The sequence below is a fragment of the Salvelinus fontinalis genome, chromosome 4 (assembly GCF_029448725.1).
Source record: "Salvelinus fontinalis isolate EN_2023a chromosome 4, ASM2944872v1, whole genome shotgun sequence".
NCBI classification, from domain to species: domain Eukaryota; kingdom Metazoa; phylum Chordata; class Actinopteri; order Salmoniformes; family Salmonidae; genus Salvelinus; species Salvelinus fontinalis.
The window spans coordinates 25,925,644-25,953,612 of NC_074668.1; the positions used below are offsets into that span (position 1 = coordinate 25,925,644).

The window sequence follows — 27,969 nt, forward strand, 5'->3', positions numbered from 1 at the left end:
TTTTCAGTGCTGAATTCCTTTATTTGTCTTTTACAGGGTTTGACAATTTAAACGTATTCCAAGTTTCTTAATGGTGAACACATTCACTAAGTACAGCTACCAGGAATTATACACACAGTCCAGTTCTCCTGATGTACACACGGGAGGAGAGAGGACAAAGAAGTGAATAGAAGCGAGGAGATGGAGAAGAGCAGAGTTCAGCATCTCTACCACAGGTGGACTGTATGAAGTCTTCAGATCATTAGGTCAATGAGATGTGTCGGTTAGTGATGATGTCGTGACTTGATGTGATACTTTAGCATTGACCTCAATTGTCAAAACCATAAAAAGGGAGATTTTAAGTATCTATTTTAAGAACCATCTGGAGATGTTAAAATGTACATCTCAAATGAGGTGAAGACCGGTCGTACCACAGAGTGTCTACATGAACAAGCCTGTCTGAGGCACACGGCATCTACAGAGTGGGACACTATAAGGGGAAGGGGAGAGCGGGACATCTACACTGCTTAAAGAAGGTTAATCATAGAAATGGACTAAGGGTACATACCAAATGGCACCCTATTCCCTATGGGCCCTGGTCAAAAGATGTGCACTATCTAGTGAATATGGTACCATTTGGGATAGTCACTAAGACTATAGCCTTCTACTGTGTAAATGACTACAGCTAGATGACCTCTCTGGAGGAACATAGACCACATGATGATCAAAGAAATTAGAATCATATCAGATAGGTTAAGGGCAGACAGAGCTAACTTTATCAGCGTTTATTAAACTTGTTCAGTAAATATTTCAAAAAGTGCAACTAGACAGAAAGCAAAACAATCCTTGAATCCCAGCCTCTGAAATAAGATCTAAGGACAACTTGTCAAAACATTCAATAATAATAATGCTACTTTTTAAAACAGTAGTTGTGTAACAGACAGACAAAGACAGGAGATGATAGTGTTTTTAAAATCATATGTAAGGCTTTGTCCCAAACATGAGTAACAATGAAGTCATCCTATATGTATGATCAATAACAGCTCTAAAACATTCACAAGGGTAAAACCTGCAGTATTGCCAGTATCATTTTCCAGTATCGTCCAAGATGCAGATTTGCATTTTAGATCTGGTATCACTACACACATGTTGAACAACCTAAAACGTATTCCTAAAAATCCTTCATTAAAATGCAACGCTGCAAAAATGTAACAAAAAGGCCATTTTTAATTTTTATACAATACACTCATGGTGGTCCCAATAATAAATATATGATTATTAATTAAATTGCATCACAAAACAAGTTTAAACATGAATTTGACTCCTACATCAATGATAGTAATAATAATAATATGTTTTGAGTCGCGTGTCTCTATAGGTCAGGTAACAAAGTTCAAAGGGTCAGGGTTGGTAGGTAAAATAAAGGTCACGGTAAATAATAAGATTCACGGTAAAATAAGGTTGAAGGTTAAACAATAAGGTTGATGGTTAAATCAAGTTGGTGGTTGATGAGCAGTTAGGGTATGGGTGAACACTGATGGCACAAGTAAGGAAGAGAGGCAACGATGATGATAAATGTAGTTCTATCCTTTCTGTCCCTCAGCGGTTGACCAGTCAGAGAGGTTAGAAGGGCCTTAGTAGTAGTGAATAGAATGTTTGTAGATCTTCTTTGATTCTATAGAACATCTGGCAGAATGTCTGGTTCTATAGAAGCCAGTCATGTGACCTAGTGTCCAATGTCGCCCTCTACTGGTCACTTTCTGGTGCTGAGCAACAACATGGCTGCTTTCTCTAAAAGTAGAGCCATGAAAACAGATTTGGCTGATGTTGGGACACAGTGAAGAGGTGGTTGGGGAGACAGTGAAGGAGTTGTTAGAGTAGGTTAGTAGGGAATGAAAGACGGGGGTAAGAGTTAGAGTAGGTTAGAGTAGAGACTGTAGCCAGGGCATGAATAGTTTGTCTACAAAGAAGTGATTTAGTTTCTGGAGTAAAGCTGGCATGACAGCATTATCATACAGGCTGTAGGGAAAAACATTCAAGACATGGTTGATACTGAGTCTAAATGCGATGGATTATGAGAGCAACTACAGTAAAACAGACTGGCTCAGTGGTAACCAGGTTTAGTAACAGGCACAACCTCCTTTCCAAGGCTATAATACTGAAAGGAACCTACAGATCTTGTCCATCATAACGTACAGAGAGTGGAGCAGACAGAAGGGTGGGGTGAGGACATGTAGATACTTAGAAGTGAAGATATGTAGTAGTTGGTACTGCAGGAGTTCCAACTGTTGTCCGCAGCCCCATTTTGATATATATAAAAAAAAACACGACTCCAACGCTAATGTAAACTTATTGTTTTAGCTGATTTAGTTCCTGGTCTTGTCCACTCTGTTCTAATGAGGCTTGTGGCCATTGTGGAGGGAAACAGAAGACACATACGTGTTCCTGAGAGTCTTATCTTTCAGTGATGGGGTCATAATATTTTGTATCTTGAACCGTTTAAAAGATAGAGCCACATTTGTAGGAAGAAAACAGAAACCGCTCTGTTTATTACAACTGTATCTAGAGGCTACCGGAGGTTACCGACGTAACCCTGGTTCTATGAACAAAGCGCGGTTTTATTGTATTTTTGTTCAACCCCATTTTTAAAAATCAGGCGCCCCCACATGTGGCCGCGACCAATAGTTTTGGGAAACGATGTGGTAGTGGATATGTAGGATCCAGTGTGCTTCTGTTTTTAACAACAGTCACTAGTGTGTGTGTGTGTGTGTGTGTGTGTGTGAGTTAGTGAGTCCTCTGTAGGGGTTTTGGAACCAAACTACTTAGTTAAATTGGAGAAGCAAGTACAGTAGCTGAAGCCGTCTAAACCTGATAGTTTTATACCCATACCTATCTAAACTACTCGTCCAGTCTAGCCCTCTATTGCAAGTCTAATCCTCTATCTATTTCAACCTCTGTTCAAGTCTAATCCTCTATCTATTTCAACCTCTGTTCCAGTCTAATCCTCTATTTCAACCTCTGTTCCAGTCTAATCCTCTATCTATTTCAACCTCTGTTCAAGTCTAATCCTCTATTTCAACCTCTGTTCCAGTCTAATCCTCTATCTATTTCAACCTCTGTTCCAGTCTAATCCTCTATTTCAACCTCTGTTCCAGTCTAATCCTCTATTTCAACCTCTGTTCCAGTCTAATCCTCTATCTATTTCAACCTCTGTTCCAGTCTAATCCTCTATCTATTTCAACCTCTGTTCCAGTCTAATCCTCTATCTATTTCAACCTCTGTTCCAGTCTAATCCTCTATCTATTTCAACCTCTGTTCCAGTCTAATCCTCTATCTATTTCAACCTCTGTTCCAGTCTAATCCTCTATCTATTTCAACCTCTGTTCCAGTCTAATCCTCTATCTATTTCAACCTCTGTTCCAGTCTAATCCTCTATCTATTTCAACCTCTGTTCCAGTCTAATCCTCTATCTATTTCAACCTCTGTTCCAGTCTAATCCTCTATCTATTTCAACCTCTGTTCCAGTCTAATCCTCTATCTATTTCAACCTCTGTTCCAGTCTAATCCTCTATTTCAACCTCTGTTCCAGTCTAATCCTCTATCTATTTCAACCTCTGTTCCAGTCTAATCCTCTATCTATTTCAACCTCTGTTCCTGTCTAATCCTCAATTTCAACCTCTGTTCCAGTCTAATCCTCAATTTCAACCTCTGTTCCAGTCTAATCCTCAATTTCAACCTCTGTTCCAGTCTAATCCTCAATTTCAACCTCTGTTCCAGTCTAATCCTCTATTTCAACCTCTGTTCCAGTCTAATCCTCTATTTCAACCTCTGTTCCAGTCTAATCCTCTATTTCAACCTCTGTTCCAGTCTAATCCTCTATTTCAACCTCTGTTCCAGTCTAATCCTCTATTTCAACCTCTGTTCCAGTCTAATCCTCTATTTCAACCTCTGTTCCAGTCTAATCCTCTATTTCAACCTCTGTTCCAGTCTAATCCTCTATTTCAACCTCTGTTCCAGTCTAATCCTCTATTTCAACCTCTGTTCCAGTCTAATCCTCTATTTCAACCTCTGTTCCAGTCTAATCCTCTATTTCAACCTCTGTTCCAGTCTAATCCTCTATTTCAACCTCTGGTGCAGCGGTGCTAAAGTGCAGATCTACTAGAGAAGCAGGTTACACAGGACAAAGCTACGGCAGAGAGATCTTAAAGCACAATACATCATGAGCTAAACAAATAAAAAGCTACATTAAATAGTGCTAATTAAATGAGACTAGATAGATCATCTGCTATAGACATAATTCTAATACTACAGGACTCTAGTGGTCTTTCCATGGCCATACTTCTCTCCGGTCTGGAAAGCTGGAGAGATAAGCCTACATGTCGATGGTATCCATGTTTTCTGAATGCAAAGAAAAACGTATTCTAGGAAAGGGAGTGAGATAAATGCAATAAATAAAACACCCTAGAGTGATATATATATATTAATATTTATATGTATTTATATATGTATAAAATTATGGTACAGACAATGGGTACTGCACTTGGCTTGACTGTGTTCAGTGGGTGAGTAGATAACGATGTACTCAAAACTGATGCTAGCTAGATAACTGTAGAAGCACTAGCATCCTATCATAACACAACAGCTGCTAGCTGAGCTTGGCTGAATGAGCTAGCTAGCTGTGATGCTAGCCCTGGACAGCTAGCTTAAGTGTACCGTAATACATTCCTATGGGAGAACCGGACTGCTAGAAAACACTACACTATTGAGAAGAGAACAAAGAGGAGAAAAGAGGACTGGGGGAACACGGTACTCGGTCTTAAATGGGGTTGTAGGTGGGGAGTGTAGCTTAGTAAAAGGGGGTAAGATAGGAGAAAAGGTGGCCTGTAGCGGGTGCATTCTCTTAGAGTTGAGCATTTGTACACGCGGAGGAGGATGGGCTTTCAACTACTGACATAAAAACTACCGTAGGGTGGAAGCTGAGCGTGTGTATGTGTGTACTGTATGTAAGTGTTTGGATGTGTTAGGAAGAGAATGGTTTGTGTATGCATGTGATTGCATGCCTCTGTATAGCCTATCTATTAGTCGTGTATGTGTTAGACGCGGGTAAGGAAGGCTAGGTTGAGGGAGCCTGGTATTTGGATAGTCTCCAGGGCCAGAGAGGAGGGGTTGAAAGGGAAGGTGACTGGGTAGATGATCTTAGTGTCCATCAACAGCTGAGGAGTCTCACAGCGGTCCCGCAAACGAGTCTGACAGAGAGAGACAGAGAGAGAGACAAAGAGACAGAGAGAGAGAGAGAGAGAGAGAGACAGAGAGAGAGAGACAGAGAGAGAGAGAGAGAGACAGGGAGAGAGAGAGACAGGGAGAGAGAGAGACAGGGAGAGACAGGGAGAGAGAGAGAGAGAGAGAGACAGAGAGAGAGATGGAGATACAGAGAGGGAGAAACAAAGAGGGAGCGAAGGAGAGGGAAAATATATACATTAGTTACAGTTACTTATATGCAGAGACTGACAGACAGACACAGACAGGCAAACAGACTGGCACTTACCTGTATGGTTCGTATGAAGGTAACAGACACCCTCTCTTCAAACTCGTTGACTGGAGTGTACAGGTTCAACACCTTTACAATCTGGGAACACAGAAACACAGAGACAAACTTCATTAGTTGAACCTTGAACTATTAACTCAACTGATCTGTCCCATTCTCCGCAGTGATTGGGCTTGACTGGTAAATTGAGTACCTGAGGGCTGGGATTGGTTAGTTCAGGACCTAAGTGGTAGAGAGGGCTGTGATTGACTAGTTCAGTACCTGAGTGGTAGAAAGGGCTGTGATTGGTTAGTTTAGGACCTAAGTGGTAGAGAGGGCTGTGATTGGTTAGTTCAGTACCTGAACAGGAGCACGGAGAGGCCGACGGAGAGACGCACCACTGATCGGGGGACGCAGATACGCAGCAGCGGAAGGACATGGAAACTTGGACATAGAGGCATCCACCGAGAGCGAATTCCCTACAGACAGTGACTCCAGCTACCATGGCACACAGTCCGTTTTTTTAGCCCGGAAGCAACAGAGGGCTCCACGAAAGAAAAGAAACGATGCAGGAGAGTCAAGCGGTCGAAGAGACCAGGAACACAGGCCGTGGACACGGAGCTACAGCGGGACACGGTAATTAACCTCTCCAAAAAATACCTTACTGACGCTCAAGTCTCAGTCTTATCTAAGGGCCTCTCTTTTGTACCTACATGTACAGATAAACCATTCAATACAAAAGTAGATCTGTTTAAATGTTTTCGCAAGATTAAACTTAAGCATGTGTTTTCACAAAACACTGATTCGGGCCTAATAACACATCAAGGAACTGGCACCATTTTAAGCCCAAAAGCAAATTCTGTCCCATGGTTAACAACTCCTCGATTAATACCTATTGTAGGTTAGTCAAACAAGAAGCCATGTCAGTATATACGAGACAAACTAACCACATTCAGAAGAATCTCACTAGAACAGAAGAACTGGCACTCAATGAATTAATGAAAGATTTATATTTGGTTTTAAAAACCTGCAGACAAGGGGGGTGCTGTGGTTGTTTTAGACTATGAAAAATATAAAGAAGAAATTCAGAGACAACTCAGCAATGAACGTTTCTATAGAAAACTGAGTGTTGATCCCACACAGGTGTTCCAAAGGGATATATGTTCGAATCTGAGGCCCTATTAAACAACCTCATCTCAAAACCTGAATATGAATATCTTTGCTGCAAATGTGCCATACGTCCATGCTTATAGATTTTACCGAAATGACACAAACGTAAAACACAACAAGGCAACTATCCAGGCAGACCAGTGGTTGCAGGAATAGGCTCAATGCTAGAGCCATTGTCGAACTTTGTAGACTCTTTTTATTAAATCTCATGTGCAATCATTGCCATCATATGTAAAAGACTCTATAGACTTCATAAACAGGATCTCACTAATAACGGGTTTAAAAGAAGATTGTATTTTGGTCACATTAGATGTGGAGAGTCTATATACCAGCATTCCCCATGTGGGGGGGGCTGGCAGCACTAGCACACTATTTGGGAGACAGAGATACTAATGAATATCCACCAACAAACTTCATTCTAGAGCTGGCTGAATATGTTTTGATGTATAACTATTTCAGGTTTGATGATGAATACTACCTCCAAACGAATGGAACATCGATGGGCTCTACATTTGCTCCGAGCTATGCTAACCTCTATATGGGTCTTTTTGAAGAACGTTTTGTTAATAATGAAAACGAGAATCCAATTTTTAATAAAGTCCTGAAGTGGTATCGATATATTGACGACATTGTTTGTATATGGGAAGGAACTGAACAAGAGCTGTCAGATTTTATGGCACTACTCAATGACATTGACCCCAATCTCAAATTCCCTATTGAACGTGACACTCAACGTGTTCATTATCTCGATATGTGGATTGAGAAATCAAATGGAACCCTGTTTACAACTCTGTATAGAAAAGAAACGGACAGAAATACTCTATTACAGGGGGACAGCTTCCACCCTGAGCCGTTAAAAAGAGGACTTCCAAGAAGCCAGTTTTTCAGACTGCGCCGTATCTGCCACTCCACAGAGGATTATCTAGAAACAGCAGCGGAGATGCTCATTAGGTTTCTAAGAAGAGGTTATTCGTCTCAATGTGTGGATGAAGCTCATCATTTGGAGAAAACACGAGATGAACTGCTACAACAAAGACCCGCTACAGAACCCTCCGTAATGTTCACAACTACATATACTTTGAATTCGTGAAAAGTGGGAGGTGTGGTCAAGAAACACTGGCATATTTTATCATCGGACCCAGCTTTGCCGGCTGAATTTAAACATCCACCACGCATTGTGTAAAGGAGAGGTCGCAATTTACGCCATAAATTGGTTCACGCCAACTGCAAGCCACAAAAGAAAATCAGCCAAGCTCTTTTACGCCTTCAGAGGATGCGCACAGTGCAACAATATGATGAAGTGTGAATATTTCTGCCACCCACACACAGGAAAACGGTTCCAAATAAATGACATTATTATGTGTTCCACCACCCATGTTGTTTACATGATTAAATGTCCATGTGGGCTCTGCTATGTCGGTAAAACCTCCCGCTCTCTCAAACAGAGAATTAGTGAACATAAAAGTTCAATCAGGAGAAACGACAGGGATTATCCAGTCGCTGTACATTTCAATGACATTTCCACCTTTAGATTTTGTGGCATAGAGAAAGTTAAGATATCAGACAGGGGAGGGGATATTAATAATACTCTGAGTAAAAGAGAATGTTTTGGGATTTTCACCCTCCAGACATTATTTCCTAAAGGACTTAATGATGAAATGCCTATGTATGTTATGTTGTGAATTTGAACATGAAATATGTGTCTATTGTAGATTACTCGGATGTTTTTCGTACGATGTACCCAATGACTATTGTAAACTTGCTATGTCCTCATTGAGGTTTTACAGACGTGTTTAATACGCCTTATTTATACACTTGTGTAATATTTATGAAATGCATATTGTTATATTTGGTAGCACTTATTTGTTTTTCCTTTGCCTCCAACCCCCTTCGATGTGTAGAACGGATGTGGGTGGGGCCAGGTCTACATAAGGGTGCAGATTTCAAAAAATCACAAAAGCTCTGATGAAGGCCGTGAGGCCGATACGTAAGCTTATTAAATATCGGTGATACTATCAAGAGCAGTGTGCGGTTTCCTTTTTCCTTCATCTAGTACCTGAGTGGTAGAAAGGGCTCTAATTGGTTAGTTTAGTACATGAGCAGAATAGCGAGCTGTGATTGGTTACCTGAGATGTGGACAGGCTGTTGCACATGGAGCAGATGGCCTCGGCGTCTTCGTCCGTCTTCTTCTTGACTTGCAGCAGCTGAGCAGCCTGAATCAGAGGCTCCAGAGTCTCCTTGGCTCCACACAGCATCAGAGACTTGTCACGCAGCCACTCCTCCAGCTGACTCACGTTATACCTGGTACACCATATTATATACGTTACACACACACACTCTATAAAACACTTTAGACACAGTCTGTCTATACATACTAAGACATGACAGCCTCTCTGAACCCACCTGATCTGCATGCCTTTGCTCCAGGAGCACATGTCTTTACGCAGCAGCAGATTGTTGAGAGTCACAGCTCCAATGATGTAGAACTGCTGCTTCACAACCTGGGGTCAGAACACAACCAGGGGTCAGAACACAACCAGGGGTCAGAACACAACCAGGGGTCAGAACACAACCAGGGGTCAGAACACAACCAGGGGTCAGAACACAACCAGGGGTTAGAACACAACCAGGGGTCAGGGTCAGAACACAACCAGGGGTCAGAACACAACCAGGGGTCAGAACACAACCAGGGGTCAGAACACAACCAGGGGTCAGAACACAACCAGGGGTCAGAACACAACCAGGGGTCAGGGTCAGAACACAACCAGGGGTCAGAACACAACCAGGGGTCAGAACACAACCAGGGGTCAGAACACAACAAGGGGTCAGAACACAACCAGGGGTCAGGGTCAGAACACAACCAGGGGTCAGGGTCAGAACACAACCAGGGGTCAGAACACAACCAGGGGTCAGACACACACACACGGACCTGTTTGATGAGTTCAGGGTCGGTGCCGTGCTGACACATGGTGGAGTGGAAAGCGCTGAGCTGACGTAAGATGGATTCCAGCGTGTAGGTTCCCTCGTCAGCGATGCTCGATGTCCGTTTACGCAGACCGGTCGGCTTAACCCCCGACACACCCTGGATGGTCTCATGCTCCAACATACCAGAGACTGGGACACACACACACACACACACAGACACACACACACACACAGACACACAGACACACACACACACACAGACACACAGACACACACACAGACACAGACACACACACACACACACACAGACACAGACACAGACACAGACACAGACACAGACACACACAGACACACACAGACACACACAGACACACACAGACACACACACACACACACACACACACGTTAGTGGTTGGATGTTCACCCACCCACACACCACACAGTGACGCAGCGGTCTAAGGCCCTGCATCTCAGTGCAAGAGGCTTCACTACATTCCCTGGGTCGAATCCAGGCTGTATCACATCCGGTCGTGATTGGGAGTCCCACAGGGCGGCGAACAATTGGCCCAGTGTCATCCGGGTTTAGCCGTCATTGTAAATAAGAATTTGTTCTTAACTGGCTTGCCTAGTTAAATAAAGGTTACATTCAATTCAATAAAAACACACACACACACACACACACACACACACACACACACACACACACACACACACACACACACACACACACACACACACACACACACACACACACACACACACACAGCGTGGTGGACTCACCAATCATGGGCTGTAGGATGTTCTCCATGCATTTGATGAGCTGCTGGTAGATCTGAATGGCCAGGTCACTGAGGACCTGACGGTACTCAGCCAGGTCAAAGTTAGACAGGCAGTGATCATTCTGCTTAGGAGTGTTGTGCTTCATAAACGACTGCAGGAACAGAGAGGAGGAGGAAGAGAGAGAAACAGATACAAACACAAGTTGGAGCATCGCAAGAATAAAGTGTTTCTGTGTTTTGGGGTGTACCTCACCGCCGCTGTACCGTTTCAGACTGTCTGTGTGTGTGTGTGTGTGTGTGTGTGTGTCGGCCTGTAAGCATTTGTTTGAGTATTTGTGTGTGTGTGTGTGTGTGTGTGTGTGTGTGTGTGTGTGCTGGGTCCGGTCTCACCTCATCTCCGCTGTACTGTTTGAGACAGTGTAGGAAGCGGCAGGTGTTGGACAGCCAGAAGGAGACCGTCTCAAAGTCATCCCCCCGTTTCTGACAGAGATAAAATGACAATATAGTTACTAGTGCAATTACAGTGTTACTACACAAGTATAGGAGCAACTTAATGTAGTTTTACTGACATCAGAGGGTGTGCGCCCCAAATGACATCCTTCCTATACCATATATAGAGCACTACTTTAAACCAGAGCCCTACGCACCTTGAGTATCTTCTTGATGCTGTTGATGGTGGATGTGAGCAGCGTCCTGACCTTCTGGTCATCGTTGACATAGTCAGCATGCCTCAGACACATGAAGAGGATGTAGGCTGGCAGGCCTGGGATCAGATTTACCGCTACACCACGAGGCTTCAACTCTGTTACAGATAATTGACTGTTACAATAGACTATTGGATTATCTATGTATATGCCTGTATCTATGTATAAACAGAAAAACTTCTCTCTAACACGCATAGAAAGTAGAGTAGAGAGAGAGAGGTAGAGAAAGAAAGGTAGAGGTAGAGAGAGAGCTGGTGAGAGAGAGAGAGAGGTGGTGAGAGAGAGAGGTGAAAGAGAGGTGGTGAGAGAGAGAGGTGGTGAGAGGTGGTGAGAGAGAGAGGTGGTGAGAGGTGGTGAGAGAGAGAGAGAGAGGTGGTGAGAGAGAGAGAGAGAGAGAGAGAGGTGGTGAGAGAGAGAGAGAGAGGTGGTGAGAGAGAGAGAGAGAGAGGTGGTGAGAGAGAGAGAGGTGGTGAGAGAGGTGGTGAGAGAGAGAGGTGGTGAGAGAGAGAGAGGTGTAGATAGAGAGAGGTGGTGAGAGAGAGAGGTGGTGAGAGAGCGAGGTGGTGAGAGAGAGAGAGAGAGAGAGAGAGGTGGTGAGAGAGAGAGAGAGAGGTGGTGAGAGAGAGAGAGAGAGGTGGTGTGAGAGAGAGAGCTGGTGAGAGAGAGAGCGAGAGAGGTGGTGAGAGAGAGAGAGAGAGAGAGTTAAAAAAGAGTGCAAGATTGAGAATGGTTAGAGGTCAGAGTGGAGGTTACATACCCAGTATGAGGTTCTTAACCAGTTTCAGCTCATCCTCCTTCTTGTACTCCAACATTCCCTGGAAGTCTTTCTCGCGACGAGGAATGTTCACCGGACGGACCGTCTCTTCAACCATCTGACCCGGAGATATAGTCTCAACCTGGCCAGCTAGACATACACACACACACACACACACACACACACACACACACACACACACACACACACACACACACACACACACACACGGTCAGATATACACAAATTCAGGTCCAACAGACACCCGTCTACACAGACGGTCAGGTGCGTCTCCTTCCTTACCTCCCATTTCTCCAATCTTCTTCGAGAACACCTTCAGCTGTTTCTTAAGCTTACGGATAGTTTTATCCTGCTTCTCCAGCTGTTCCATGAGGTCCTGAGAGAGAGAGAAAGAGAGGTGAGGTTGGCAATAGTCCATCAGTTTATCAAAGCGAAGGGATCAGCGGTCAAACAGGAAGCTGACAATGATCAAAGTTCAGACAAAAACAGGCTCCCTTACCCAGTGGGTTGGAGAGAGAGAGGGGGTTGATTTAAAATAGGGGGTACTTATTTGGTCCTGGGGTTAGAGAGAGGGGGGGTGCTAATTTGAAACAAGGCCTGGCTGTATGTTAACAGAGAGAAGAGGTGCTGGGTTTAACACATTGACCTCCTGTGTGAGTTAGAGAGAAGAGGTGCTCTGCTGGATTTGTCTGTTGTGGGTTAACAGAGTTAGAGTAGAAATGTGACACACACCAAACTCTGTTAGTGGTCACACACACGTGCAGAGAAACACACACAATGTCCTTAGACTCGACATACAACCATCCGTCGTAATATGTTGACTTTGGCGCTGCGATATGCTGTTGGATCCTCGGTCCTCAGCATCTCCTGTTAGGTGACATTCACACACATCAGAGGGTTCTCACAGGACACACACATCAGAGGGTTCTCACAGGACACACACATCAGAGGGTTCTCACAGGACACACACATCAGAGGGTTCTCACAGGACACACACATCAGAGGGTTCTCACAGGACACACACATCAGAGGGTTCTCACAGGACACACACATCAGAGGGTTCTCACAGGACACACACATCAGAGGGTTCTCACAGGACACACACATCAGAGGGTTCTCACAGGACACACACATCAGAGGGTTCTCACAGGACACACACATCAGAGGGTTCTCACAGGACACACACATCAGAGGGTTCTCACAGGACACACACACATCAGAGGGTTCTCACAGGACACACACACATCAGAGCGTTCTCACAGGACACACACACATCAGAGCGTTCTCACAGGACACACACATCAGAGGGTCTCACAGGACACACACATCAGAGGGTTCTCACAGGACACACACATCAGAGGGTTCTCACAGGACACACACACATCAGACGGTTCTCACAGGACACACACACATCAGACGGTGTTCTCACAGGACACACACATCAGAGGGTCTCACAGGACACACACATCAGAGGGTTCTCACAGGACACACACATCAGAGGGTTCTCACAGGACACACACATCAGAGGGTTCTCACAGGACACACACACATCAGAGGGTCTCACAGGACACACACATCAGAGGGTTCTCACAGGACACACACATCAGAGGGTTCTCACAGGACACACACATCAGAGGGTTCTCACAGGACACACACATCTGGGTGGTGTCGGACACACACGCCCCCTCAGTAAAACAGTAACTATGACAGTACCACTAGCGACCAATAAGGGTTGATGGCAGCAGGTTGTCCTGGTGGGGCCAGTGATCTGGTCTGAGTATATGTGTTTTTTTCCATTCATCTATGACCTTTTAAATGCTTAAATCATTTCGTAAACGTATTACAATTTGTGTTTTAAAATGTGTGTGTGACTGCATGTGTGTGTGACTGCATGTGTGTACACGTTTGCATGTTTGTAAGCGTGTGTATACACTGGGTGTACAAAACATTAAGGACACCGTCCTAACATTGAGTTGCACCCCCCCTTTTCCCCTCAGAACAGCCTTAATTTGTTAGGATTCGTAAGCGCTCCACAGGGATGCTGGTCCATGTCGACTCCAATGCTTCCCACAGTTGTGTCAAGTTGGCTGGATGTCCTTTGGGTGGTGGACCATTCTTGATACACACGGGAAACGGTTGAGTGTGAAAAACCCAGCAGTGTTGCAGTTCTTGACACAAACCGGTGCGCCTGACACCTACTACCATACCTTGTTCAAAGGTGCTTAAATGTTTTGTCTCGCCCATTCACCCTCTGAATGGCACACACACACACACACACACACAATCCATGTCTCGATTGTTTAAATCCTTCCTTAAACTGTCTCCTCCCCTTCATCTATACTGATTGAAGTGGATTTAACAAGTGACATCAATAAGGGATCATAGCTTTCACCTGGATTCACCTGGTCAGTCTGTGTCATGGAAAGAGCAGGTATCCTTAATGTTTTGTACACTCCATGTATGTGTGTGTGTATACATGTGTCTGTATACTATGTGTATACATGTGTGTGTAAGTGTGTAACGTACCAGGTTTTCGTTGGTGAGTCGTGTGATCTCATGCTGTAGACTAGCCTCTATGCGTGCCTCTGGTGGGAGCTGCAGGTTCTGGGCCAGCAGCTGTTGTTGACGGTTATTCTCCTCTTTAACACTCTGTAACTCCCCTCGCAACACCTCCACCTCGTTGTCATAGCTACGCCGCTGCTGCTGCATCTGGCCCTCCAACAGTCTGAGAGGAGGGGATGGAGAGAGAAGAAGAGAATCATTCTTCAACTACTATAGGAGGTTGGGAAAGCATGAAGGAGAAAATATGGGATGGAGAGAGCAAGAACAAATAGCCCCACACCACCCCTGGTCCACACACACACACACACACACACACACACACACACACACACACACACACACACACACACACACACACACACACACACACACACACAGTTAACCTGTTGGTCTCCTTTAACCCTTCATATACCAGCCACAGCTCTCCGTCCTCATTCAGCCTATGGAAGTCAGCAGTGGGGGATCTGACAAACAAACACAAATGAATGCAACGGAACAGAAAAAAGGCTAAATAAAAAGGGGGAGGTGGGGTGGTGGTGGACTAGAGGAGGTGGTGGACTAGGGGAGATGGGGTGGTGGTGGACTAGAGGAGGTGGTGGACTAGAGGAGGTGGGATGATGGTGGACTAGGGGAGGTGGGATGATGGTGGACTAGGGGAGGTGGTGGACTAGGGGAGGTGGGGTGTTGGTGGATTAGGGGAGGTGGGATGATGGTGGACTAGGGGAGGTGGGATGATGGTGGACTAGGGGAGGTGGAGTGGTGGTGGACTAGGGGAGATGGGGTGGTGGTGGACTAGGGGAGATGGGGTGGTGGTGGACTAGAGGAGGTGGTGGACTAGGGGAGATGGGGTGGTGGTGGACTAGAGGAGGTGGTGGACTAGAGGAGGTGGGATGATGGTGGACTAGGGGAGGTGGGATGATGGTGGACTAGGGGAGGTGGTGGACTAGGTGAGGTGGGGTGTTGGTGGATTAGGGGAGGTGGGATGATGGTGGACTAGGGGAGGTGGGATGATGGTGGACTAGGGGAGGTGGAGTGGTGGTGGACTAGGGGAGATGGGGTGGTGGTGGACTAGGGGAGATGGGGTGGTGGTGGACTAGGGGAGATGGGGTGGTGGTGGACTAGGGGAGATGGGGTGGTGGTGGACTAGGGGAGGTGGGGTGGTGGTGGACTAGAGGAGGTGGGGTGGTGGTGGACTAGAGGAGGTGGGGTGGTGGTGGATTAGGGGAGATGGGTGGTGGTGGACTAGAGGAGGTGGGGTGGTAGTGGACTAGAGGAGATGGGGGACTAGGGGAGGTGGAGTGGTGGGGCGGTGGTGGACTAGGGGAGGTGGAGCAGTGGTGGAATAGGGGAGGTGGAGCAGTGGTGGAATAGGGGAGGTGGGGTGGTGGTGGACTAGAGGTGGGAGGGTGGTGGTGGACTAGAGGAGGTGGGGTGGTGGTGGACTAGAGGAGATGGGGTGGTGGACTAGAGGAGATGGGGTGGTGGACTAGAGGAGATGGGGTGGTGGACTAGAGGAGATGGGGTGGTGGTGGACTAGGGGAGGTGGGGTGGTGGTGGACTATGGGAGGTGGGGTGGTGGTGGACTAGGGGAGGTGGGGTGGTGGTGGACTAGGGGAGGTGGGGTGGTGGTGGACTAGGGGAGATGGGGTGGTGGTGGACTAGGGGAGGTGGGGTGGTGGTGGACTAGGGGAGATGGGGTGGTGGGGTGGTGGTGGACTAGGGGAGGTGGGGTGGTGGTGGACTAGGGGAGGTGGGGTGGTGGTGGACTAGGGGAGGTGGGGTGGTGGTGGACTAGGGGTGGGAGGGTGGTGGTGGACTAGAGGAGGTGGGGTGGTGGTGGACTAGGGGAGATGGGGTGGTGGACTAGAGGAGATGGGGTGGTGGACTAGAGGAGATGGGGTGGTGGACTAGAGGAGATGGGGTGGTGGACTAGAGGAGATGGGGTGGTGGACTAGAGGAGATGGGGTGGTGGTGGACTAGGGGAGGTGGGGTGGTGGTGGACTAGGGGAGGTGGGGTGGTGGTGGACTAGGGGAGGTGGGGTGGTGGTGGACTAGGGGAGGTGGGGTGGTGGTGGACTATGGGAGGAGGGGTGGTGGTGGACTAGGGGAGGTGGGGTGGTGGTGGACTAGGGGAGGTGGGGTGGTGGTGGACTAGAGGAGATGGGGGACTAGGGGAGGTGGAGTGGTGGTGGACTAGAGGAGGTGGGGAACTAGGGGAGGTGGGGTGGTGGTGGACTAGGGGAGGTGGGGTGGTGGGGAACTAGGGGAGGTGGGGTGGTGGTGGACTAGAGGAGACGGGTGGTGGTGGACTAGAGGAGATGGGGGACTAGGGGAGGTGGGGCGGTGGTGGACTAGGGGAGGTGGAGCAGTGGTGGAATAGGGGAGGTGGAGCAGTGGTGGAATAGGGGAGGTGGGGTGGTGGTGGACTAGAGGTGGGAGGGTGGTGGTGGACTAGAGGAGGTGGGGTGGTGGTGGACTAGAGGAGATGGGGTGGTGGACTAGAGGAGATGGGGTGGTGGACTAGAGGAGATGGGGTGGTGGACTAGAGGAGATGGGGTGGTGGTGGACTAGGGGAGGTGGGGTGGTGGTGGACTATGGGAGGTGGGGTGGTGGTGGACTAGGGGAGGTGGGGTGGTGGTGGACTAGGGGAGGTGGGGTGGTGGTGGACTAGGGGAGATGGGGTGGTGGTGGACTAGGGGAGGTGGGGTGGTGGTGGACTAGGGGAGATGGGGTGGTGGGGTGGTGGTGGACTAGGGGAGGTGGGGTGGTGGTGGACTAGGGGAGGTGGGGTGGTGGTGGACTAGGGGAGGTGGGGTGGTGGTGGACTAGGGGTGGGAGGGTGGTGGTGGACTAGAGGAGGTGGGGTGGTGGTGGACTAGGGGAGATGGGGTGGTGGACTAGAGGAGATGGGGTGGTGGACTAGAGGAGATGGGGTGGTGGACTAGAGGAGATGGGGTGGTGGACTAGAGGAGATGGGGTGGTGGACTAGAGGAGATGGGGTGGTGGTGGACTAGGGGAGGTGGGGTGGTGGTGGACTAGGGGAGGTGGGGTGGTGGTGGACTAGGGGAGGTGGGGTGGTGGTGGACTAGGGGAGGTGGGGTGGTGGTGGACTATGGGAGGAGGGGTGGTGGTGGACTATGGGAGGTGGGGTGGTGGACTAGGGGAGGTGGGGTGGTGGTGGACTAGGGGAGGTGGGGTGGTGGTGGACTAGGGGAGGTGGGGTGGTGGTGGACTAGGGGAGGTGGGGTGGTGGTGGACTAGGGGAGGTGGGGTGGTGGTGGACTAGGGGAGGTGGGGTGGTGGTGGACTAGGGGAGGTGGGGTGGTGGTGGACTAGAGGAGATGGGGTGGTGGTGGACTAGGGGAGGTGGGGTGGTGCAGTCTCATGCTGTTTGTGTGTCAGCTTGTTGTGCTTAGTATTCTGAATCGATGTGTGTTTAGAACAGGGGTTGGAACCAGTTCAGGGAACAGAACCGACAACTGGAAAATAAAGACATTTTTCAAGGAACAGAATCGATCTATACTGTTCCGGAACAGAACCATTAGTGATCTATACTGTTCTGGAACAGAACCATTGTTTTAAAAGCATGGAACCGGTTAATAACGTAATTTTATTTTCCATGCATTGTTTTTCAGTCCCACAAAAAACATAACAAAGTGCATATGCAAAGCCCTCACACACTGTCACTAAGAAAAGTATTCCAGTGTCCGCCTGACAGAAAAGTATTCCAGTGTCCGCCTGACAGAAAAGTATTCCAGTGTCCGACTGACAGATAAGTATTCCAGTGTCCGACTGACAGATAAGTATTCCAGTGTCCGACTGACAGAAAAGTATTCCAGTGTCCGCCTGACAGAAAAGTAGTCCAGTGTCCGCCTGACAGACAAGTAGGTCTGATTCAGAAATTAGGGAGAGAGATTTACAATCAGAGAAGAATCGATTAACCTTTTCAGTGCTAGTTAAGGATACTATAGTTATCATGTTTCACATTGGATTTACTAACTAGAAAAAGTAAAAAGTGTTTTTATTTGAATTCTGGTGCCGCTCTGCACATACCAGCTAGCTGGTCCAATGTTAAGACAACTTTCTGAAGTTCAAAGACATTCAAAGTTCCTTCATATAAGCCGCTCTTCCGAAGGTTTAATTCTGTGGGCCTAATTCAGATGATGCATGTCATAACAAGATGCCCACCTTTTCAAGCAAACCCTCCTCCACCCTCTCTCGCTCTCTCCCCACCCGGAAAATGTCAGTCTCATCCAACGCCCTACATTCGTCTGTCCAATGCATGTAAACAGCTTGCCCGCTCCATAGAAAGTTGCTATATCCTCACTGATTGGTGAAGTAATTTAATGTCGAGCTAAATGTTTAAAAAAAAAGTCAATTTCAGAGGTTTATACAGGAACAGAAAGGAATAGTATTAATCTTTGCTTTTTGTTGGGTTCGAACCGGTTCAGAACTTTATTTTGCTGGTCGGAACAAAAAAATGTATGGTTCTAGTCAGAACAAAACAATTGGAAAATAATTTTGGTTCCAACCCCTGGTAGAGAACAAGCAAAATGATCAAAGTCTGAAATGACAAGGATTCTTAATGCAACGTAACACACAGGGTGGTAGCAACATGATGGAACTAACAAAACACAACCCAGGGAAACACACGGTTGGTAAAGATGCAGGGTTGGTTCCATGCAGAAGAAGACATTTCATAGGAGCTGATTAGTAATTAAGAGTCTGTACATCATTCATGTCTTCAACCTTCAACCCATACGGAGGCTAACCTAGTTTAGCTTCAACATGCTAGTTAGATCACCAATGCTATGTAGGCTAACCTAGCTAAGCTTAATTACCATGCTAGTTCGATGACCAATATTACGCAGGCTAACCTAGCTTAGCGTCATCATCATACTAGTTAGCAGGCAGCTTACGCCGCCTTCGCCACTTACAGTGCAGTACAGGTTAGGCATCGCCCGGCGTGCAAAACAAGCAGACCCATTGCTACTGAAGCAAATCTAGTTTTATCACCTACATAATATATCATTAATATAGATTCAATATCAGCCAGCCATCATCAACTATATTATCCTATCCAATAAAAAGCCTCCGCTCAGTCTTGCTCAATCCCCATTGGTCAGCGTGGCCACGCATGCTCTGCCTCACGATGCAAAGGACACATCTGATTGGTTACCTGAGCCGATTTAGGAGCTCATTGGCTTCTAGTGGTTTATGCAAGAACCTTTGAGATCTGCGCAAAACAGAGAGAGGAGTTCACACACACAGTTCTCAAACACATACAGATCTCACACACACTGAGTGTACTCATGGAGTACATCAGACATACTGGTGGGGAGATTGTACTGTAATGAGTCCTCTGTGGACCTCTGGGGGGAGGAAGGGAACGAGGGAAGGGGGTGACAGACAGGGGGGAGGGAAAGCGAAAGAAAGAAAATGAAAGAACGTGAGAGAAAAAGAAGGAGATAGAGGGGGAGGGAAAGTGAAAGAGATAGAAGGGGAAGGAAAGAAAAAAAGAGAAAGCGAAAGAGAGAAAGGGAGAGAGAGAAAGCAAGAAGGAGAGGGAAAGCGAAGAGAAGGGGAGAGAGAGAAAGCAAGAGAGAGAGAGGAGAAAGAGAGAAGGAGATAGAGGGATGGGGGAGGGAAAGCAAAAGAGAAAAAGAGAGAGAGAGAAAGAGAGATGTACCTATTCGTCTCTTTGAGTCCTAGATAAGCCTGAGTGATTGCACCAGAGTCCTTCATCTTATGGACATCCTCTGCATAGTGCACTGGCTCTGTCATTGTCTCCTGGAGAGAGGGATGACATGGAGGGGGATGAGAGAGGAAAAGAACCACATTCACATGTAGAGAAGACACAACAGAGCATCAGGCAGAGAACAGAGACATTATGACACTATTATTCCACTTTAATCTTGACCCATCCAGTATTGTGAATCTAAAGACCATACATACGGTGGTGTTACATGCAAATAAATCAGTGGCACGTGTGTATGTGTTTAAGCTAGTCATTCCCAGAGCGTGCAGTCAGCAGAGTTCTAGTACCTTCTCATCCTTTAGGAAGGCATGGCAGGAGAGAGAAGAGAGGAGAGGGGGATAGAAGGAGAGAAGAGACTGGAGTGTTAGAAGCATTGATAGTGCAGTGGACAGACATGAAAAGGTTTCACGTGTGTGTATGTGTATATATGTGTCCGTGCATGGGTCAGTGTGCATGTGTGTGTGTTTGCACATGTCCGTGTACGTATGTGTGTGTGTGTGTGGGTCCCTCCATGTCTCCTACCTTGTGCTGCATGGCCTCCTTCTGTGAGACCAGTTGAGATCGTAGAATCAGCACCTCCTCTTTCCGCACCTCCAGCTCCTCGCACGAGGAGTTCAGTTGGTCCATGAGAACTTTGTAGGGTGGACTTCCTGGTGCCCCCGCCCCAGCGCCTGCATTACCCAGCAGGCTCTGCCTCATGGCGGTCAGGTCGTGCTTCAACTTCTTGTTCTCGGAATCCAGCTCCTGGCGCTGTGGATTAAAGATGGATACCGCCGGCGGCAGACAGAGAGTTAATACACACCCATAGAGATGGAAATGTCAATGCTAAAATGGGTTATGTCCATCTAGAGATCTCTAATCATCTATGTATACAACACACTCACCCAGAAAATCCAGTCCCAAATCAACCCCTAGCCCCGTGATTGGCAACTGGCGGCCCCCGGGGCCCTTGAGCCACGAGCTGTTGTCCACCTAAGTCCTAGCCCCTACCCACTACCGTAGACATGAGTAGATTGGATATCTATACAATACCTTGAGAGACTCGTACTCCAGTTCTGCTCCACGTGATTTCTTATGCTCCTCATCATCCTGACAGACAGAGAGGTCCGACAGTAAAGTAAGTAAGACTGTGGTTGTAATACAACATAGTATTGTAGTAATATTGTGTATTACTGTGGCTGTACCCTGACTCTAGCCCGCTGGAACTGCTCCTCCTTGTTTTCTAGCTCGTTGCGGAGAGAGGATTTCTCCTGCTCCAGCTCGGTCACGCGTTTCTGCAGCTTCAGAGTCAGAGACGTGTCCATGCCCCGGGTCACATCCTGTCACAACAGGAAGTGAGGTCAGAGACAGGAATGACACTGATAGGCGGAGCTTTGGGGCATCGTCATGGGCATTAAAGACATTAGCTGTCTATCCTAAAACATTACAGAAAGTGTTTTACTGAATGACGACCAATTCTGCAGGGTTGTAGTTGTAATAACTGTTAAAATAACTACAGAACAGGTTGAAGCAACATAAACAAGTTTTTTGTAACATGTTCTAATGGTGAGAGGAAGTTCCTTTCTAAGTCCCGCCCCACTCACTTCTCCATGTCGGGAACTTTCTTCTGATTCGGCGAACTCGGAGTTGTAGGTGCACTCTGATCCGTTGCTGCTGTGGGTGGAGTCTGTTCTCCTGTGGCCGGGCTTGGGCACGCTCTGGAGAAAGGAGGGGCAAGGGGACGTTAGTGTGTGTTTGTTTGGTGTGTGTCCGTGTAGTATGGTGGGGCAGTGTGGCGTGTGTGTAAGTATGTGTGGTCTGGTTTGGTCCAGTGTTTGTGAGTGTGTGTGGTCTGGTTCGGTCCAGTGTTTGTGAGTGTGTGTGGTCTGGTTTGGTTCAGTGTTTGTGAGTGTGTGTGGTCTGGTTCGGTCCAGTGTTTGTGTGTGGTCTGGTTTGGTCCAGTGTTTGTGAGTGTGTGTGGTCTGGTTTGGTTCAGTGTTTGTGAGTGTGTGTGGTCTGGTTTGGTCCAGTGTTTGTGAGTGTGTGTGGTCTGGTTCGGTCCAGTGTTTGTGAGTGTGTGTGGTCTGGTTCGGTCCAGTGTTTGTGCGTGTGTGTGGTCTGGTTTGGTCCAGTGTTTGTGAGTGTGAAAATGTTGACATGCTATGCGTTAGCCTCCTACCACAGAGAGAGTGATTTCTTCCTTGAGGTCGTCGTAGCGTTCCTCCAGTCTCAGGTGTTCTGTTAGGAGGTTCTGGTAGCGAGACCTCTCCTCGTTCAGATCGCTCTCCAACTGCTGAGTCTCCTCCGCTAATGCACGAGTCATTTTCTCTGAAAGGGGGAGGAGGTGGAGATGGGGAGGAGAGAGCACAGAGAGAAGAAGGGAAAGGGGGAGGAGGTGGAGATGGGGAGGAGAGAGCACAGAGAGAAGAAGGGAAAGGGGGAGGAGGTGGAGATGGGGAGGAGAGAGCACAGTGAGAAGGGAAAGGGGGCGGAGGTGGAGATGGGGAGGAGAGAGCACAGAGAGAAGAAGGGAAAGGGGGAGGAGGTGGAGATGGGGAGGAGAGAGCACAGTGAGAAGAAGGGAAAGGGGGAGGAGAGAGCACAGTGAGAAGAAGGGAAAGGGGGAGGAGAGAGCACAGTGAGAAGAAGGGAAAGGGGGAGGAGAGAGCACAGTGAGAAGAAGGGAAAGGGGGAGGAGAGAGCACAGTGAGAAGAAGGGAAAGGGGGAGGAGAGAGCCAGTGAGAAGAAGGGAAAGGGGGAGGAGGTGGAGATGGGGAGGAGAGAGCACAGAGAGAAGAAGGGAAAGGGGGAGGAGGTGGAGATGGGGAGGAGAGAGCACAGAGAGAAGGGAAAGGGGGAGGAGGTGGAGATGGGGAGGAGAGAGCACAGAGAGAAGAAGGGAAAGGGGGAGAAGAAGGGAAAGGGGGAGGAGAGAGCACAGTGAGAAGAAGGGAAAGGAGAGAGCACAGTGAGAAGAAGGGAAAGGGGGAGGAGGTGGAGATGGGGAGGAGAGCACAGAGAGAAGAAGGGAAAGGGGGAGGAGGTGGAGATGGGGAGGAGAGAGCACAGTGAGAAGAAGGGAAAGGGGGAGGAGGTGGAGATGGGGAGGAGAGAGCACAGAGAGAAGAAGGGAAAGGGGGAGGAGGTGGAGATGGGGAGGAGAGAGCACAGAGAGAAGAAGGGAAAGGGGGAGGAGGTGGAGATGGGGAGGAGAGAGCACAGTGAGAAGAAGGGAAAGGGGGAGGAGGTGGAGATGGGGAGAAGAGAGCACAGAGAGAAGGGAAAGGGGGTGGAGGTAGAGATGGGGAGGAGAGAGCACAGAGAAAAGAAGGGAAAGGGGGAGGAGGTGGAGATGGGGAGGAGAGAGCACAGAGAGAAGAAGGGAAAGGGGGAGAGAGAGGAGAAAGAAGTTCAGCACGTGTGGGGAACGTATCATCAATTCTCTGTATGGAACTTCAACAATGAATGTGATTGATCTAAAAGTATTAACACGGAATGTGATTGGTCTAAATATAGTAACAGTGAATGTGATTGGTCTAAAGCTAGTGAATGGTTGGTACCTGTCATCTGCTGGCTCTGTTCCTTGATCATTCGGTTCAGGTCGTCTTTCTCGGTCTTCAGCAGACCATTCTGCTGCTTCAGCTCTGCTACCATCTTCACACACAGGAGAAAATACTTCAATCAAGTCTACCACAGCCTATTGGTCCAGTAATCTATCAATCATGTGATTTGAGAACACTAGCAGATCTGGGTCAAATAGTTTCAAATACTTAAAGGTGCACTTGATTTGCTGGACCAGTGTGCAGAGGTGGGGGCGTTTTAGAACATTTCCATTGGTTCCAGTGTACAGGGTGAAACAAATCAAGTGCATCTTCAGTATTTGACAGATGTTCTGTATCTGACTCAGGTCTGGACTGTCGGGACATTGGGGTTTAGTTGATTTCACTGGGCTTCTGGAGGACTGCTCTACTGTACTGCACAGCTAGCACTAGTCTACCTGCTATTAACTACACAACCACACCACACGAGTCTACCTGTCTCAACTACACACCCACACCACACGGGTCTACCTGTCTCACCTACACACCCACACTACACTAGTCTACTTGTCTCACCTACACACCCACACTACACTAGTCTACCTCCTATTAACTACACACCCACACTACACTAGTCTACCTCCTATTAACTACACACCCACACTACACTAGTCTACCTCCTATTAACTACGCACCCACACTACACTAGTCTACCTGCTATTAACTACACACCCACACTACACTAGTCTACCGGTCTCACCTGCACCAAGGCAATGGCCTCCCAGCCCGCCATGTGCCCAGTCTGCAGTAGATTCCCCTGGGTCCTAAACCGTTGAACCACGACACACATTACACATTCTTATACAAACTTGTCACACTTCTATAGGGCCACTATGGGAACGATGTATGAAAGGGAGCCATTTAACTGAAATATATCTGAGAAGTAACTGGAGGAGACAAGATGAAGAGATGACTAGAGTGAGCCGTTTTCTATCCCACCACCCTCCTCACCCCTCACCTTCTCCATCTCATCCCTGTACTTGGTAGCCCAGTCCTCTATTGTCTTCTTCTCTTTCTGGGTGGTGGTCAGCTCTTTCCTCAGCCTCTCCAGCTCCTCCAGAAGGGAAGTGACACGGTTGGCGTTGTTCTTGGCTTCCTCTTCTATCCCCTTCAGCTTAGACACCTCTACCTTCAGCTTGTCACTCTCCACCGCGTGGGACGTCTCCAGACAGCTCAGCCGCTCGCTAGTCACACGGTTGTCTTTAGCCTTGGAGAGAGAGAGATCATGTTAATGTAATGTGTGAAGATGCATATTCTATTCGAGCAGTCACTCTTGGAGGAGAGAGTTTGTTATCCAGCAGCACAAAGATCCAAAATGGCCACCTGGTTTCTACAGAGCCCCACCTGTTCATCTAACTTCCTCTGCAGCTGCATGATCTTATTCTCCATGCCAACGTTAAGTTTCTTGAAATGTTCAACGGAGCGGGCCTCGATTTTCAGCTTCTTCAGCTCTTTCTTGGCCTTCATCCTCCTGATGCAGCACTGCAGATAGACGATGGCTCGCAGGGATCGCTTGTACCGCTGTCTGGCCAGCCAGCCACGCACGTGTTTCTGGATGAACACAGCTTTGTGGTTACGCAGCAACTGTGGAGAGAGAGGGAGAAAGAGAGAGTTAGTTCCTGTGAATGTAATGTGAGAATTCTGGTGTTCCTGAGCTGTTATTGGTCTCCTGGGCTTCATCTTGCTGTTAATCCACAACAACAAGAGATCTATCTAGTGTCTACTCTTCTACCTAATATAACAGACGTGTGATGTCAGAGACACAGAGAGAGAGAGACAAACAGATGCACAGACAAACAGATATCCTGGCAGGGTTATGTTAAAGAGGTCAGCTGTGTGTGTCAGTCAGTGGGACAGTCCCTAACTACTGCCATGTCACCTGACCCTAACATGGCCCCAGTGACCAAAGAGACATCAGCCTAGTTCTCTCACTAACTCCCAGTAACCAGAGACACCAGCCCAGTTCTCTACCTAGCTCCCAGTAACCAGAGACACCATCCTAGTTCTCTCCCTAACTCCCAGTAACCAGAGACACCAGCCTAGTTCTCTCCCTAACTCCCAGTAACCAGAGACACCAGCCTAGTTCTCTCCCTAACTCCCAGTAACCAGAGAGACACCAGCCTAGTTCTCTCCCTAACTCCCAGTAACCAGAGAGACACCAGCCTAGTTCTCTCACTAACTCCCAGTAACCAGAGAGACACCAGCCTAGTTCTCTCCCTAACTTCCAGTAACCAGAGACACCAGCCTAGTTCTCTCCCTAACTCCCAGTAACCAGAGACACCAGCCTAGTTCTCTCCCTAACTCCCAGTAACCAGAGACACCAGCCTAGTTCTCTCACTAACTCCCAGTAACCAGAGACACCAGCCTAGTTCTCTCACCAACTCCCAGTAACCAGAGAGACACCAGCCTAGTTCTCTCACTAACTCCCAGTAACCAGAGACACCAGCCTAGTTCTCTCCCTAACTCCCAGTAACCAGAGACACCAGCCTAGTTCTCTCACTAACTCCCAGTAACCAGAGACACCAGCCCAGTTCTCTCACCAACTCCCAGTAACCAGAGAGACACCAGCCTAGTTCTCTCACTAACTCCCAGTAACCAGAGACACCAGCCTAGTTCTCTCCCTAGCTCCCAGTAACCAGAGACACCAGCCTAGTTCTCTCACTAACTCCCAGTAACCAGAGACACCAGCCTAGTTCTCTCCCTAGCTCCCAGTAACCAGAGACACCAGCCTAGTTCTCTACCTAACTCCCAGTAACCAGAGACACCAGCCTGGTTCTCTCCCTAACTCCCAGTAACCAGAGAGACACCAGCCTAGTTCTCTCCCTAGCTCCCAGTAACCAGAGACACCAGCCTAGTTCTCTCACTAACTCCCAGTAACCAGAGAGACACCAGAGTAGTTCTCTAGTTCTCTCACCAACTCCCAGTAACCAGAGAGACACCAGCCTAGTTCTCTCCCTAACTCCCAGTAACCAGACACCAGCCTAGTTCTCTCCCTGACTCCCAGTAACCAGAGACACCAGCCTAGTTCTCTCACTAACTCCCAGTAACCAGAGACACCAGCCTAGTTCTCTCCCTAACTCCCAGTAACCAGAGAGACACCAGCCTAGTTCTCTACCTAACTCCCAGTAACCAGAGAGACACCAGCCTAGTTCTCTCCCTAACTCCCAGTAACCAGAGACACCAGCCTAGTTCTCTCCCTAACTCCCAGTAACCAGAGAGACACCAGCCTAGTTCTCTCCCTAACTCCCAGTAACCAGAGAGACACCAGCCTAGTTCTCTCCCTAACTCCCAGTAACCAGAGAGACACCAGCCTAGTTCTCTCCCTAACTCCCAGTAACCAGAGAGACACCAGCCTAGTTCTCTACCTAACTCCCAGTAACCAGAGAGACACCAGCCTAGTTCTCTCCCTAACTCCCAGTAACCAGAGACACCAGCCTAGTTCTCTCCCTAGCTCCCAGTAACCAGAGAGACACCAGCCTAGTTCTCTACCTAACTCCCAGTAACCAGAGAGACACCAGCCTAGTTCTCTCCCTAACTCCCAGTAACCAGAGAGACACCAGCCTAGTTCTCTACCTAGCTCCCAGTAACCTGAGAGACACCAGCCTAGTTCTCTACCTAGCTCCCAGTAACCAGAGAGACACCAGCCTAGTTCTCTCCCTAATTCCCTGGTAGTGGTCCAGGTATGAGGGTGACCCAAGTCCATCCAACGTTGAACTGGAGTTATTTATAAACCACACTGCTGACAGACATGCAGGACAGCTGTGCTGTTAGCTGGCAGTGCTAGGTGTGTGTGTGTGTTGGTTCTTCTATCCAAATCTCCACAAATGTCCCTCCACAAAGAGAGTAAAACAAGAAACATGTAGTGTGTGTATACTGTATGTGTCTCTCACCCCTTGGTATTTCTGTCGGGCCATGTATGCTCTGAGGATAGTCTGCATGACCAGGGCAGCAGCCTGCTTCTGTAGGTACAGTTTCCTCTGAACACACATCCTCTGGAACTTCTGGATAGTGATGGCTGCCAGAGTCTGACGCATGTACTTAACCAGACTGGGGCAGGGAGAGAGTGAGAGAGGGGGACAGAGGAGGCAGGAGAGAGATAGAGAGGGGAGGGAGAGAGGCAGGGGAGAGAGAGAGAGGGGAGGAAGGAGAGAGACGTGGGACAGAGGAGACAGAGAAGGTAGGGGAGAAAGAGTGTATTCAGGGTAATTGGTGAA

The 27,969-nt window shown here is 47.9% G+C and overlaps 1 protein-coding gene across 11 annotated transcripts in view; it reads right to left on the bottom strand.

The window, feature by feature from the left end:
* The window catches only part of LOC129853433 (unconventional myosin-Va-like), a 107,236-nt gene continuing 79,267 nt past the window's right edge, over positions 1-27,969 (bottom strand). For 2 of the 11 annotated variants that reach the window (XM_055919466.1, XM_055919475.1), the window contains exons 19-40: positions 27,646-27,802; positions 25,100-25,339; positions 24,714-24,962; positions 23,717-23,810; positions 22,335-22,483; positions 21,760-21,873; positions 21,361-21,495; positions 21,209-21,265; positions 20,699-20,926; positions 20,108-20,208; positions 14,383-14,581; positions 12,139-12,232; positions 11,839-11,985; positions 11,025-11,179; positions 10,768-10,857; positions 10,379-10,529; positions 9,603-9,787; positions 9,077-9,174; positions 8,800-8,974; positions 5,525-5,605; positions 3,528-5,225; positions 1-3,153 (exon numbers count right to left, since the gene is read on the bottom strand). In XM_055919466.1, coding sequence (XP_055775441.1) covers positions 5,073-5,225; positions 5,525-5,605; positions 8,800-8,974; positions 9,077-9,174; positions 9,603-9,787; positions 10,379-10,529; positions 10,768-10,857; positions 11,025-11,179; positions 11,839-11,985; positions 12,139-12,232; positions 14,383-14,581; positions 20,108-20,208; positions 20,699-20,926; positions 21,209-21,265; positions 21,361-21,495; positions 21,760-21,873; positions 22,335-22,483; positions 23,717-23,810; positions 24,714-24,962; positions 25,100-25,339; positions 27,646-27,802 — 3,052 coding nt within the window. In that variant the 3' untranslated portion in view covers positions 1-3,153; positions 3,528-5,072. Of the gene's footprint in view, positions 5,226-5,524; positions 5,606-8,799; positions 8,975-9,076; positions 9,175-9,602; positions 9,788-10,378; positions 10,530-10,767; positions 10,858-11,024; positions 11,180-11,838; positions 11,986-12,138; positions 12,233-14,382; positions 14,582-19,597; positions 19,655-20,107; positions 20,209-20,698; positions 20,927-21,208; positions 21,266-21,360; positions 21,496-21,759; positions 21,874-22,334; positions 22,484-23,716; positions 23,811-24,713; positions 24,963-25,099; positions 25,340-27,645; positions 27,803-27,969 lie in introns of all 11 variants that reach the window. The other 9 variants (XM_055919468.1, XM_055919471.1, XM_055919470.1 and 6 more) reach the window with 9 other exon arrangements.